We start from the raw sequence: 15,448 nt of genomic DNA, 5'->3' as shown, positions 1-15,448 counted from the left end.
ATTTCTCAAAGCATGACCGATCCCCGCCGCGAACTCATCTGATGAATGTTGCACACCTGTGCACCAAGATCCAGACATGAACCCCTGCACCACACCCTACAAGCCCCGCTTTGTAGTCCACTCCCCTGCTGCCCACATGAAGCTTTAACAGCTCACTCCAATCATAAACATGGTTAGATTCAGGACGCTGCTTCACCATGTTGGTCTTATTGTAAAAACTGATTAATGACCTGTTGTGAATTGGCGCCAGATAAATAAAACTGAATTGAATCTTAATGGACTGAAATGGTTTAATTTTGCTCCTAATGAGGCAGCTACACGTGTAAAAGCAGCATTTGATCCAGTAAAAGTTTTATGTAGACTTCTGATCCTAGACAAGGATAACACTAAAGTGAAAATAGTGATATTTAGCAATTAAAGGCTTTCCTAAACATGTCTTTAGTCCAATTTTAAAAGAATCCAAACTCTGGACTCCTCTCAGCTCTGGAGGGAGGTTATTCCAGAGCTGGGGTGCCACAGATTGGTTCTGAGCCTGGTAGAAGGGACCTGGACGAGACGGCTGATGGACGACCTGAGGGTGCGGGTGGAGGATTGGAGTGAAAGGAGTTCTTGTAGATAAGCTGGACCGTGGCCGATGATTTATAGGTTAGCAGAAGTTTATATTGAATCCCAAATGAGACTGGGAGTGAAGGAAGAATACAATTGAAATGGGTGAGACATGGGTCATATTTGCATACTTTCATGAGCACTCTTGAGGCACTGTTTTGGATATACTGTAATCTTTGTTTTAGGAGGAGATCCTCGTAGAAAGTCCGTTGTATGCATTTGTGTGCAAAGTGTACCTTGCCTTGTTTGTTCTATAAAGAGAATAGCTGAACTTCTAGTTTCTCTTCTCAGGAGGAGCAGAGAAATCTCCATGTGCTCCACCATCGTTTGAGAGAACAGAGCAGAGACACAAAAGAACACAGAAGCACTGATCCAGGAGTCCTTTCTATGGGAAGGAAAAGTAAAATGTTAAAGGCAGCAGTAGCTTCTTTAGTGGCTTCATCTAGGAGAGAAACAAACCTAAGCAGATCAGACCCAGAAAACCTTTAGTTGTCCAAATAAAAACCTTCATTTGTCACAATACATGATTCTCACAGCGCTGCCAGGCTTCTCCAGGTGAGGAAGAGCATGATGTAGTAGGAAGATGACTACTCCAATGTCAGGGGAGCCCACAGTGAAGCAGAGGTGTCCTAGATAAGCTCTCAGGATGTGGAGCATGAAGACATGCTTGGCTAGAAAATCTAAACTAGCATTAGAAGCCATCACCTTGAGTGTCAACAGAAATGTTCCCTCACTACAATCATTAGGTCAGAACCAGTGACATCAGGTCAGTCAGAGGGTCTCCAGAGTTATTTGACAACATGGATGGCGAGATGTTCATTCTGGAAGTAGAAAACCACAAGATTTTGTATGACACCACATCCTGTTTGTAAGGATGACAGCAGAAAGGAGGAACAGGGTGAGATAGCGATGTTGAGTTTATCCTGCTTATTATCATATTAAATAGTGAGTGCAGCCTGTTCACGAGGCTCCAAGTACAGAGACACTCAGCAGTATTCATGCTGGTGCCTTCTGCTATCTGAATGATACACTATATCACCAAAAGTATCTGTCTGTTTACTTCTACGTGTACATGAAGTTTGGTTACCTCCTGTTCTTAATCTATGAGGTCCAGTTTGTTAATGGACTCACCGTTGCCAGCAACAGCAACTTTAACTGTTCTGTAAACATCTTATATATAATATAATCAGTCTGACAGAGAGAGGTATCCCAATCATTGTGGTTTTTAGTATAACAATGACCATCAGTGAGACCCTTTATGAGGTTCCTTGAGACGACATTGTTGTAAATAAGCGCCGTTTAACTAAATAATCTGAACTGAAACTATCTGTGTAGTTATGCTGCTATAGGCTTAGGCTGCTGGAGGACATAATGACCACTTTCAACCTCTTCGCTACTTTCTCATACTACTCTCCAATTTTGCATTATTTGCTGTTATTTCAGTTTTTAACTTTGTTCTCTTTTCTCTTTCTCGAAGCTACACCTGGCCTGACTCTGTGTCTACCTGTGACACCTTTCTGGAGAGGGGAATTGTCCGAGCTTCTGCTGACAACAACTTAATGCTCACCCTCTACCGATGATCCACATAGCCCTGTCTTTCAGTGTTTAACCCTTTCTCTCTCCTAGACATGGCGATTGACTGAGCTTCTACTGTGACTAACTCTATGTGCTCTCTTTCAGACTCTAACCTTGAAAACTGGCTCAGAGTTTATCTGTTCTTTCTTTCTAGGTGAAACGACTAAAGGAGCTGCATCCATTAACATTTACTTTTCCTTCCCATAGAAAGTACTCCTAGATCAGTGCTTCTTTGTTCTCTTTGTGTCTCTGCTCTGTTCTCTCAAACCACCAGTCGGTCGTGGCAGATGGCCGCTCACACTGAGCCTGGTTCTGCTGGAGGTTTCTTCCTATTAAAAGGGAGTTTTTCCTCTCCACTGTCGCTACATGCATGCTCAGTATGAGGGATTGCTGCAAAGTCAACGCCAGTGACTGTCCACTGTCTCTACATGCTCATCCAGGAGGAGTGAATGCTGCAAGTCACTGACTGGATGCAATCTGCTGGGTTTCCTTAGATAGAAAAACTTTTTATCCAATTTGAGTGAATAACTGAATCTTACTGCACTGTTCAATGGTTACGATTAATTGGAATGTATGAACCTGACTGTTGTGAAGAACTTTGAGACGACATGTGTTGTGAATTGGCGCTATATAAATAAAACTGAATTGAATCTTCCAAGGTTTGGGAGTGTGTTCATAGTTAGAGGAGAAACCCAGAACTGCAACCTCGGTTCTAATTCATCCCAAAGGTGTTCAAGAAGGTTGAGGTCAGGACTCTGAGGAAGCTAGTCATGTATCTCCACCCCTGCAGCCATGGAGGAGATCAGAATTAAATGATTTGTTGCTGGGACCCAATACTTCTAGCTATATAGTGTACGTTGCTAAACTAATTTTCATGATCTCAAAGTCCAGCTGCCACTGCTGTTGTTGGATGTATGAATTAATCCTAAAACACATCGAGTGTGAATTACTGCATGGATGATGGAGCAGAGGCAACGCGGTCGGCGTGAGTCAGCGGGAACTCTGATAGGAACTGTGAGAACTGATGTAAACCATTATGAGCCTGGCGGAGGATACAAAACGACAAGCAGAAGCAGTTTCATTGTTCTGTGATTTGGACGAGAAAACAAAGAATTAAATATCCGAAAATAATTTTTCTGTTTTCATAGAAAGTGCTGAAAACCATGACTTGTTTTTCTCTCGGATCATAATTCTGCACTACTTTGTGTCGGCCCGTCACAAAACCTGAAGAAATGATTCAAAGTTCAAGAGTGTGAATACTTTGGCACTGTGTAGTCAGTGGGTAGGGACATGGGGTGGAGAGCAGATAAAGAGACAGATGGATACTGAGAAAACTGGGACAGGGTGGACAGTTATCCTCAGGAACTCACACAGGCATCCTGTTGGAGGTTCTGCAGAAAGTGCTTTGAAGGAAGCAGAAAGTGGATGAGGTAGTGAAGACCGTCTCCTCTGAAGCAGCTGTCCACCACGCTGAGGACCTGACACAGGAGGGTGGGGGACGTGGCCTGGAAGGGCGGGTAGACGGCTGCCAGAGCTTTCTGGATGCAGCGGTCCAAAGACTCAGAGTCCTGGAAGGAGACAGAACAAGGTAAACATTCGCTGACTCTGAACCTGACTGGAACCATTCAATGTTTCAACTTGGAAGCTTAAGGTTTCTCTGAGGAGAGTTCATTCAGTCTTTCCTGAGTTTTTGTGATCGTCTGATCTGGAATCAGCAGACGGTCTCTAACAGTTCTCCTCTTTGCCCATGACTGACAGCAGGTGGACCTGCATAGAGCTACAGCCCAAAGACTGGTGCAGGCTTCCAAGTGAATCAGCAGGCTGTCAGCACACCTTCTGCACCTTCATGAATAAACCCTGAGGTGGTTAAAACAGCAGATTTCTGATCAGGCATCCTGGCTGTAAATGATGCTTCTAGCACTTCACCAAGAGTCAGAATCACCGGAGATCCCACAGCACCAGGAAGAGACGTTGGCTAGAAACCAGAGCTTCACCAGTCCAGCATGATGAAACAGAACCTCCCAGGCTCTGACCCCTGCTGCCTTTATCACCAAAGTTCAGGGCTTTGAAACGCAGCAGTAGCTCTGCTGTATATAATGTTAGGCTTTGAACTGTGAAACACTATGAGGGGGGAGGTGAGGAAGGAGGAGGCGCATGGAGGACCACCCACTCTGAGTTCAGCTCAATAAAACCACCTGTTTTTTTTTATTCAGATTTACGGCACTCATTTGCAGAGCTGAACCTGAGATCAATAACAACCTATCGATTAGGAGGAGGTGAAAGGTCAGAGCAGACCACTTCAAGCTGCTTCCTGAGAGCAGCCTTCACAGAACAGGAAAACTGCTGCCCTGACAGCAGTAATATAAAAACACACAGCGCCCCCCACAGGCTCCCCTGTCCACAGCAACTCACAGCTGAGCAAGGACCAAGGGACGCCGTGAGAGTCTCCACAGTTCATGTCTAGAAAGACTCTTCAAAACCTCCTGGAATTCTCTTCAAATCCACAAATGTCTGAAGAAAGAAACTACAACTCCCCAAAAGCACTTCACTCCTAGCCAATCCCAGAGTATCACCTCCTGCAGCATGTGAACACCTGGCCATTAAATCTTCTCATCAGTTGAATTCTGACCTTCAGATTTAATATGGCTGCTGCTCAGACATAACACAGGGAAAGCTGCAGTATAAACTGTGTGTGTGGAGTTCTGGTAGGCTGTATGTCAGTGAACCAGCAGCACCTTCAGAGACTGGAGCAGATTATGGGTCTGGTGAGGGATTTAAAGAGGTTCCTCTGCATAGAACATAGCCTACGAATGGAGGACATGAGAAACAACTGCTAACATGTCCAGGTCTGACTGTCCAAGCAAATTCACCCTGAAAGCAGATCATAAGATGCTAAAAGATGTCTCCAAAAACCCTAAAGTGTCATTATGGGACCTTCAGCAGGTTCTTGTTACTGTTGACATGAAAGTTAACGTCTGTCCACTTAGAAAGAGGCTAAACAACTTTAACTTTAATAGGAAGTCAGACAGGAGGAACCTTTTGGTCTCTAAGAAGAACATAAAGGTCAAACTGAAGTTCGCCAGAGAGAACGTAGATGAAGATCAGAACCTCTGGAACAATGACAGAAGAGTCTAAAACTGAGTTATTTGGACACCAGAGCAGAGGACATGTTGGACATGTATCAAATATGGCTTTACAGGAACAGATCCTCACACCAGCTGTGAAGCATGGACATTACTTACATGGAGAAGACATGAATAAAGGTGGTTTCATTTAATATAAATGGCATACATAACCTGATAAAGGAATGGCAAGTTTTGTCTAAACTAAGAAAGTTAAAATGTCAATGTTGCAGGAATCCCACCCAGATGGTTCTGAACAAGTTGAACAAGACGGGTTTAAATCTGTATTTTCTTTCCCTCGGCTCAGGGAGGCGAACAGGGGGGCCATTTTAATTTCCAGTGCCTTGCATTATGAACATATTAACATAAAGACAACAAAGGTAAGTTTGTTACCGATTACTGATAAGTTTTATTAATGTCTATGCACCACCGGAAAGCGACGGGTGATTTAATAAACTTGGCAGCAAAAAAGTCAAGGTAAGATTTTAACGTTTGACTAAAACCAAATATGGATTCATCAAATAAAAAATCTAACACAAAATGGAGGCTAAATACAAACCTATTAAACAGTTCAACTATTAAAGAAAATATGAACAACGAAATCAAAAGGTACTAGAATGAGAAGGATAATGGAGAGGTGGGAACAACAATACTTTGGGATGCTCTGAAGGTGATCATCAGAGGAAAGATAACATTTTCTAGCTTCTTCCCCACATTTCTCTTCCTACAGTCGCAGGTGAACAAAATAAAAAACATCAAGATAGTGAAAGAAGAACCATGATCGGTTATTGGAAAGCTGAAAGGAGGAAAATCCCTGCGAACGGATGGTTTTACATCAGAGTCCTACTTTATTAATAGCGTTCAACGCTGGAAGATAAAATAATCACCCCATAATGGAGAGACGCAATTATTTGAGAAATTCCTTCAGAGGGGAAGAATAAGTTGAATTGTGGTAAATATCGAGAGTGTGTTCAATATTGATAACACATAAGGACCAAACAGGCTTCATCAGACCAAGACAAACTCAGGACAACATCAGAAAACATTGCATATTTTGAGTCATGCAGTACAACAACATAGAGAACCTTGAACTGAGTTTGGACGCGGAGAAGGCATCTGACTCGGTCAGATGGACCTTTCTATATATAAAGTGATAAAAATGAACAGACATCAGATTCATTTACTTTGGAAAGAGGTACAAAGCAGGGCTGCTCTGTTTCACCACTCCTTCTTGCTGTTTTTGTAGCGCCTTTAAGTCAGTGGATGAGGCAGAGACCCGATAAATCAGGCGTTCTGACTGCATCCAACGGACAAAAGCTGTCCTTGTTTGCGGATGACTTACTGTTAACTACAACAAATCCAGCTCAGACGTGACCTATACGTATAGAGATGATTGAAGAATATGGTTCACTGTCAGGTTACATGATTAATATTAACAAGACCCAGGTCTTAACAAAGTAAAATACAGCCCACCGATGCTAACCTCAAAGTTAAAATTAGACAGCGATGGAATGCGATCGGTTTTGTTAATTTATATTCCAGAATAGAATCGGGTAGGATGAACATTCTTCTGTGCTTGCTGTATTTATTTCAGTGTCTACCAATCCAGGTACCAGAAAGGCAATTTGTAGAGTGGGACAGATTAATATCACAATCTATCTGGCAAGGGAAGCAAGCCAGAGTAAGGTACAGTTGAAGAGGGAGAAAGGTGGACTGGGTCCTCCCAACCTACAGGTACATCAGTGGAAGGAATACCTCTAATATCTGTGTTAATAAAGAATTACAAGATGATTCCACATGACTCAATGTTGCACACAAGGATGGACTCTTGGAAATAGATTTGGTAATCGGATTAAAATACTCAGGCTGTGTGCCTCTGACTCAGGTTACAAACCAAACAAGAATGATTGGAGATTCAAAGGATGGATCCCAAGAGGATTAACCACTTAATACACATTTATCTAGAGGGGGCTGTTCTGGAGTCTTAAGGAACATTGAAGGTCTAACAGGCTGGAAAAGGATGTCTTCTACAGATATCTGCAGGTTAGGACCTATTTCAATCAAAATCTATGAGAAACGAGGGAAACAACTGAGCCAGGATGTTTTGCTGTGTTTCTGTCTTTGTTAAAATCAGGATCAAACACTAAAGTTGTTTCTAGGCTCTATAATGGTTTTCTATCGTTGAAACAGGGTGACCCACACCGCATAAGAAATAGGTGGGAAAAAGAAGGAAATCTGTTTATTTCAACTGGAAGCTGGGAATAAATACAATGGATGACCTCAAGCTCCAACACATGGAGGGAATTGTGTTGGAAAAACATTGTTTGATTTGTTCTAACTCTCGCTCAGACAAAAACATCAGGGCAGTGGAGATACCCGCTGGAGACTCTGTGGGACAAATAATGCAAATCACTGTCATGTTTTCTGGGGCGGTCCAGTTATCAAACTAATCTGGGACTGGAAGCAGTTTGTGAACATCTAAAGAACATCTTTACTGAGAAAATCCCTTGGAAGTGTGAAGCCTTGTACTTTAGGGGAATTTCATGCGATAACTGGACTCTGAAAGACAAAAAGCTGCTGTCGATGCTTCAAGTAGCAAACAAAAAGACTAAAACATGGCTAAAACCTGAAGCTCCTACTAAACAAAATCTTGCAGGACATTCACAATATGGAGAAGTTGTCATCCTCTATTAAAAGGTGAAAGGGAATATTTTTGCAAGATCTGGTCAAAATTGACAGAATATGTAAAACCTGTAATCTCTGTGACTTGAATATGTCGGTACCATGAAAACACTGTCATGACATCCTTTCTTATTTGGGTTCATGTTAACTTTCTCTCTCTCTCCTCACTCACTTGTTACAACTGTTGTGTTATTCTGTTACAACCTGGACTGGCAGTTGACATCTTCACGTTCACAGAGTGATCTGGACACTGAATTGTACTCAAGAGAGAATTTCTGTATCACTTGCTTCTCCAAATAAACATTCAAATAAAAATAAAAAATCAACCAATACAATCAGTTCATTGACATGATGCTCATAACCATTCAACAGACTGTCTGCTTCACCACCATAATCAGCTTTGACAACAGACCCTGTTCAGAACCGAGTCACACCAATGAAATCCCTGTTTTATTCACTGAATGTCCACATCATATCAAAACTCAGCAATAACCCAGACATCCAGTTTCTTGGATCTGTGGAAAATGTTTTCAAAGATCTACTTATTCAATGGGCTGTCCTAATTTCTCACATGGCTGTAGAAAACCAGTAAGGCCTATGTTGTTACAGTTAGGGTTGATGCTTTTAAATAAACTGGTTCTGGTTCTGCTGGTTTGGATGAATACTCAGCCGTCTGTCCCTGCAGGGCCATGATTCATTCTCCCCCTGATGGCAGAACCGGTTCCTGCAGGGCGTGGAAGAGCAGCAGTAGGTTAGCCTCAACATGTCATAACATCAGTCTGCAGGACATGAACTTTGCTCCCTGATTTGATAATCTGATCACACATGTGTAACTCCGGTCTCCATGCTGGTTAAAAGGTCACGGCTCCCTAAAAGCAGCAGCCCTAATGATGAAACCTCAGGAGACGTGAGCTCTACGTCCTGACAGTGAGTGGTGAGAGAAGAGACCAGCTGTCCCTGATTTGGGATCAGCCATAGAGTAATGTGGTTACTAAAACATCTCCTCAGAGGAAAAGACACCTTCTGTCCTCTGCATGGACTGAGTTAAAGCTTCTCTGGAATAAACAAGGCCAACGCCATCATGGAAGAATGTTAGTGCTGCAGGATTGTGTTTTTGTGCCAGTTTTGATAATGTTGGTAAGTATAAAATGGTTTCCAGGACTATTAAAACTGTACTTGATTACAGCTCTGGTGAAACCATGTAGATCAGCAGCAACATCACTGACAGCTCGCTACAGAAAGGAGAGCGGAGATGTTCCAACCACCAGCAGTAGCTTTTACAGCGTGTTGTTTGTGCCTCCAGCAGCCTACAGGCTTCACACAGAGCAGAGATACCTGTAGCTTGATGGATGAGCTCTTCTCAGTGCTCTGGTTATCTGTTAAACTGGTTACCAGCTTGGCCAGTTTCCTGTTTCTGCCTCAGACATACCGCAGATAACCTGAGATTCAGCTTCCTTCTAACCTTCACAATAAAAGCTTGAAATCTGAACTCCTACAACATATATTATACCTCATTAAAACATCTCAGGGAGTCCTCTCTGCAACAGTGTGGATGCTTTGTGTTCAGGCTGCAGACTGTAGTTTGTCCCCAAGTGTAACAACTTCTAGAGACCAAATGTCGTCTAGAACCAAAAGGAAAAAGTCCAGTTCTTGTCAATTAATCTCTTAGGATTGTCCCGGGTGACTGAGATTCTCCACCAGCTTATTGATACAGCAGCAGTGTAACAATGAGTCGGCAGAACAAATTTACATCAGATCCAGGTTAGTGTGACCCACAAACCATCTGTAGTTTACTGATGCATCAACCAGAGAACTTTCTTTATTCTCAACATCAGTACAGTTGTTGGACTGATCTGGGCCAATCACAGGAAAACAGCCACCTTTAAATTGGTGTCCGATTAATAGCTTCTTCTGGTGTTTAAAATGTCTGTTCATCAAGCCCCCAGTCAGGTGGAAAACTGTGAAGGTTCTGCTGCTACTGGAAGATCATCAGCACCAGGAGTCACCTGTAAGGACAACGCCTGTAGCAAGAAGTTCCACTGGAGCAGCACAAGACCAAAACCTGTAAAGAGCTTCCTCTTGTAATTATCTGTCATTGTTTCCCAAGCTTACTGGGTTTGCTGTGGCATGCTGCAGCTCGTCTGAAGACACTCATGTTTTCTTCACAGGGATTAAAGTTTCTTCTAACTTTATCACATTCCACGGATGATGAGCAGGAATGAAAGCAGAGGCACACCTCCACTCTGCTGCAGGGTAAAGCAGAAAAGCAGGAGATGATGCTTCCACAGACAACAGAGCCAGGATTGTTACTGACAGGAAGGCTGTTGGGACACATCCACAAAAACACAATAAATTCTCTAACGGCACAGGATCCAGTGGGATGTCTGCTGTGAAGCCAGCCTCTCCTCAGAAACCTGGACGCTGACACCCCCAGTCTGGAAGCTCAGGAAGGTTTGAGACCTTCCTGAGCTTCCAGACAACTACAACATCCCTGAACAGCTTCTGGAAAGATACACAAGAGATCTCTGAGCAGAAGCAGATCCTGATGGAGCTTCATAGAGACTGGTAACAGTTTGTTCCTGCAGCAGCTGGGATGTTCTCAGTCTGACACAAACCAGCAGGTTCTCTCAGCAGTTCTGGTAGAATAATGCAGCTTCCTGACTGGGACTGTTCAGCTGACGATCCACCTGTTTCACCATAAACAAGCACTGATCTAGAGTCAGTAAACATAAGCGGGCTTGCTGTTTACCTGCTTAGTGGGATTTAATTTCTCTGGATCCCAGTGCAGTTCAGAACTGGAACCAGCAGTCCTGAACCTTCCAGTAGAACACTGCTAAGGAGGACCTCAGAGTCAGAGTCAGCATGGGTCTTTGTTGGAAAGCTTTCTCCGCCTGTTGTCTGTGTGTCAGCCTCCCCTGGTGTGTTTTTACACAGCTTCACACCTTGATGTGAGCCTTCAGCAGCTGTAGCCAAACACAAACCTCTCACTGTGAGAGAAGACAAAGACCTTTTAATATGAGCGGCGCCACACAGCTGAGAGAACAGAGCTGTGACCTCGACACAGGCCCAGTTTCTACAACAGCCGATTAGATTTGGAGGTTTCTCACGGCGGAGAGCTGACAGACTCCCACAGGAGACACAACCTTAACCTCCTCATGCTGGGCAATAAGATGCAGCCAGCTGTGAAAGGCAGCAACATCAACGCGCTTGCAAGCTGAGGCCTCTGTGGAGCTACAGAGGTAATCAGGCGCCTCCTGTGGACCACTGAGGACTCTGAAAGGATGCAAAGAGTCCCCAAGGACATTCACTGCCAAGATCTCCACAATACGATGTTTGCTTCCTAAAGGATTCCTTCAGCTGCACAAACCGACGTGGTTAGGAACAGGTCCTGACCCGACTACTTGTAAATGTCTTAAATCTTAGTAGCCTTAAACTGCAGGTCAGTCAGTAAACTCACCTCTTCCTCCTGCTGTCTACATGCTGAAAAGCTGGACTAACATCAGCTCTGTTTTGATACGACTTATTGATAATTCAGATAAATGGTGTAAACAAAACCTCGAGAAGATGTCCCGCTTCAGAAACGTTGAGTTTTTATTGGAACGCTGTGAACCTTCTGCAGATTTCTGCACTGCTCTTCTATTTTCATGCAGACCAACAACTGTTGAGAGGCGGTGAGCTGATCATTAAAAACTATGCTTGATGATGATACCTGAGATTAAGCCAGGAAAGCCCTGTTAACAACGGAGTTAGTTTTCCAACATGCTGATGGATTTGTAAAACTCTTCAACAAAGTGTTCATTTCAATGGCCCAGCAGGAGTGTTAACAGGGCTTCGCTCAGAGCTGCTCTGACCCTTTAAAATCATTGATCAGTGAAACACTGAGCAGCGTGTTAGAGAAGAAACTAATACTGTAGAAGCAGAGCAGTTCTCAGAGTATTCATGAAGCAGAAACTTGGAGGAAAGGTGGATCTTCAGCTGCTTAGATGAAATTGATATCACATGTTGCTGCAGTAAACTGGTCCTGTAGGACCTTCAGTGCTGCTCTCCCCACAGTCTGAAGGATTTTTACATCCAACACAAACTGAACAAAAATGTCCATTTGGCTAAAGCTTCATTTCCTTCTTTTTAATTTATTCTGAGTGGATCAAAGTGAAGATCTGAAATAGGAGTTGCAGGTTTAAGTCCTGCTGAAGTAGGTCAGAGGGGGAACCTCTTCTAACTGGTTTTAAATTCCAGCAAGGGGGTGTTTTTCCATATGAGCCATGTTGGAGCTGTCAGGGTTCATGTTTCAGGAGGAATCCTGAGGATCTTTGTGCTGCTGTCTCCTTGGTTTCAGAGCAAGACCGATCAGTCCTGACAACACAGTACTCAGCCACCCTGGACAAAGGTTACCGCCTGCCTCTGAACTTCCAGATCAATAAGGGCCAGCAGGTACAGAGCTGGAACTGCAGAGGCAGCTGACCCGACAGGCAGCGTAGAGACAACTTCCAGAAGGACGGAGAGCGTGTTGAACATGATCCACATGGTGAGGCCCCGGCGGTTGCAGGAGGAAGCCAGTCTGCACTGGATTTACTGGAACCACAGAGGCTTCATCAGAATAATAGACTGTTCTGAGTGAAATCCCAGCATCCATCCATCAGACTGAGCCCAGTACCTGAACCTTCCTGCAGCGCTTCAACAAGCCTGAACAGCTCCAGTTTACAGACAGACTGAGCGTGAACACATCCTCATCGCTCTCAGGTTAATCTGCCAGGACTCAGCTCAGAGAGGCTCCAGGTACTCCTGGATGATTGCTGGTCTGCAGCTGCTCAGGTGTGGACATAAAGGACAGCAGACGTCCGTCCAACTGGCTTCATATAATATTGGCAAACAGGTTAGATTAATTATTGCAGCCCAGCAAAATATGCATCCAAGCAACGATTTGTGATGATGACTGCAGCTTAATGCCATGCATGATTTTAATTTGAATGTTAGCCTCTTAGCTAATACTGAGAAGTAGCAGAACTCTGCGGAAGTGGATGGATCACTAACGGACCCACAGACTGTTTGGTTCTGATTACCTAGAGTCGCCCTGACAGCTTCACCTGTACAATGAGTTCAGGACCAGCACAGACCAGGTCAGTCACTCTGGAATCAGTTAGTCTGGAACCAAAACCTAATCCAGACCGGGTCATCGGACCTGATCAAGAACACAGTCACAGAATAGATGGGATTCCAGCTCGGACTGGTGGACCAGAACATTATGGTCTGTTCTGAAGATAGCAACCATGAAAATGAGCAGAGAAGACCAAGCATGAATGAAGCAGTCTTACTGTAGCCATCAGCTAACAACCTGTCAGTAACAATAGAACTCAAACCCAGCCCAACATGCTTTACTGGCATCTGACTCAGAACCAAACCATCCACCCTTTGATTTAGGATTCAGCTGCCAGCAACCAATCAGAACTTCTTCTGGTCTCTGTGGATCTTCTCACCTGTGCTCTACAAATGTTCAGACATTTCTCATGTAGATCTCATTTTACAACGTTACACTGGGAAATCTGTCAGAACTATTTTACTATGACTGTAAGCTAAACCCACATTAGTTCTGGTTCCGCCAGCAGGTCTCAGCAGGTTTTCTTCAGTCTTCAGCACGCCCAGTTTACCTGACGTCTCCATGGTAACAACCCTGTTCAGGTGTGTGTGTAATCATCTGAATGAGTCACTGTTTTTACTTCTTCTGTTTATAAAGCGAGTCATTTCTGGTTCCTGAGTCACGTTTGAGTCCATGTTTTGATTCTGCTCAGTTCAGTCCTCTGAACCACACAGGCACAGCGGGGCTCTACAAACGAGTATTTATCTTAAACAGAGTTTAAAACTGCACTTTCCACTGGTCCCTAAATGTATCTTGAAACCTTTGTTTTGGATCTGTTAAAAAACCGTCTGAAAGATAGTATAAAAGACAAGATAGGCAGATAATGCTGAGAACAGAGCATTCTGTGTTTCTCAGACTGGGTAATAAGCCATGAGGCAGATACTCTGCAGATACTGATGGACCTCCAGGTTCTGTTATCCGTGACTCTAGGATTCAGACACAGAGGAGGCTACAGGTCGCAGCAGGAAGTCTGTTCTCTGCTAACAGAAATGTTTCTCCAAAAGTCAGCAAGAATTACTAGAAACTTTCAGTGAATATCACAAATAAATGTCAACATCTGCACTTCAAAGGGAATTTATTTTTAACTAAATGAAGTCCTGAATATTCATGCATTTACAAATTATATTCAGAATGTGAAACATGATGAGGTTGAACTGGAAATAGATAAAAACAGATTTCAGTTCAGTCATGAAAGCAGCTGCTAAAGTTAAACAATCTTTCTATTATACGCTTCAAGTATAACAGAGACTTTAAAATGACGCACTGAGTTCATACTGCGGTTAAAACGAATCTGGTCAGCTGCATAAAGTCTGCAGATCAACATGTTAACCAGTCACACATTGATCTAAACGTTCTCATCCACACCTGCTAACGCATCCACCGTCTCAACTCATCTGCTGACAGAAAACACTTCATCCAAAAAGCCTTGCAGAGCGTATGCAGCTACTCCACTTCGTACTGCTTATTTAAGAAATGTGACAAACTGGTTAAACAGACTGAACACATCCAGCTGAAAGTTAACTGACTTCGCATTAGCTGCAGGGAGAGGGAGTGGAAGAGACAGGTGGAAGCTGATGGAGGACAGGTGGAAGCTGAGGGTGGAGGCTGAGGGAGGAGGCTGAGGGAGGACAGGAGGAGGCTGATGGAGGACCGGTGGAGGCTGATGGGGACAGGTGGAGGCTGATGGAGGACAGGTGGAGGCTGAGGGTGGAGGCTGAGGGAGGACAGGTGGAAGCTGAGGGTGGAGGCTGAGGGAGGACAGGTGGAAGCTGAGGGTGGAGGCTGAGGGAGAACAGGTGGAGGCTGATGGAGGAGGCTGAGGGAGGACAGGAGGAGGCTGAGGGTGGAGGCTGAGGGAGGACAGGTGGAAGCTGAGGGTGGAGGCTGAGGGAGGACAGGTAGAAGCTGAGGGTGGAGGCTGAGGGAGGACAGGTGGAAGCTGAGGGTGGAGGCTGAGGGAGAACAGGTGGAGGCTAATGGAGGAGGCTGAGGGAGGACAGGAGGAGGCTGAGGGAGGAGGCTGATGGAGGACAGGTGGAAGCTGAGGGTGGAGGCTGAGGGAGGACAGGAGGAGGCTGAGGGAGGAGGCTGATGGAGGACAGGTGGAGGCTGAGGGTGGAGGCTGAGGGAGGACAGGTGGAGGCTGATGGGGACAGGTGGAAGCTGAGGGAGGACAAGTGGAAGCTGAGGGTGGAGGCTGAGGGAGAACAGGTGGAGGCTGATGGAGGACAGGAGGAGGCTGAGGGAGGAGGCTGATGGAGGACAGGTGGAGGCTGAGGGTGGAGGCTGAGGGAGGACAGGTGGAGGCTGATGGAGGACAGGTGGAAGC

At 44.5% G+C, this 15,448-nt stretch overlaps 1 protein-coding gene across 3 annotated transcripts in view; it reads right to left on the bottom strand.

The window, feature by feature from the left end:
- plekhg4 (pleckstrin homology domain containing, family G (with RhoGef domain) member 4) overlaps positions 1-15,448 on the bottom strand; it is a 47,935-nt gene that overhangs the window by 23,700 nt on the left and 8,787 nt on the right. For all 3 annotated transcript variants that reach the window (XM_047363634.1, XM_047363631.1, XM_047363632.1), the window contains one exon: positions 3,552-3,749. In XM_047363634.1, the coding sequence (XP_047219590.1) occupies positions 3,552-3,749 (198 nt within the window). The remainder of the gene's footprint in view (positions 1-3,551; positions 3,750-15,448) is intronic.

This window comes from Girardinichthys multiradiatus, chromosome 4, assembly GCF_021462225.1.
Source record: "Girardinichthys multiradiatus isolate DD_20200921_A chromosome 4, DD_fGirMul_XY1, whole genome shotgun sequence".
In the NCBI taxonomy this organism is placed as follows: Eukaryota; Metazoa; Chordata; class Actinopteri; order Cyprinodontiformes; family Goodeidae; genus Girardinichthys; species Girardinichthys multiradiatus.
Note: the sequence above shows the minus strand (reverse complement) of the source record. Positions and strands in the feature narration are given on the sequence as shown.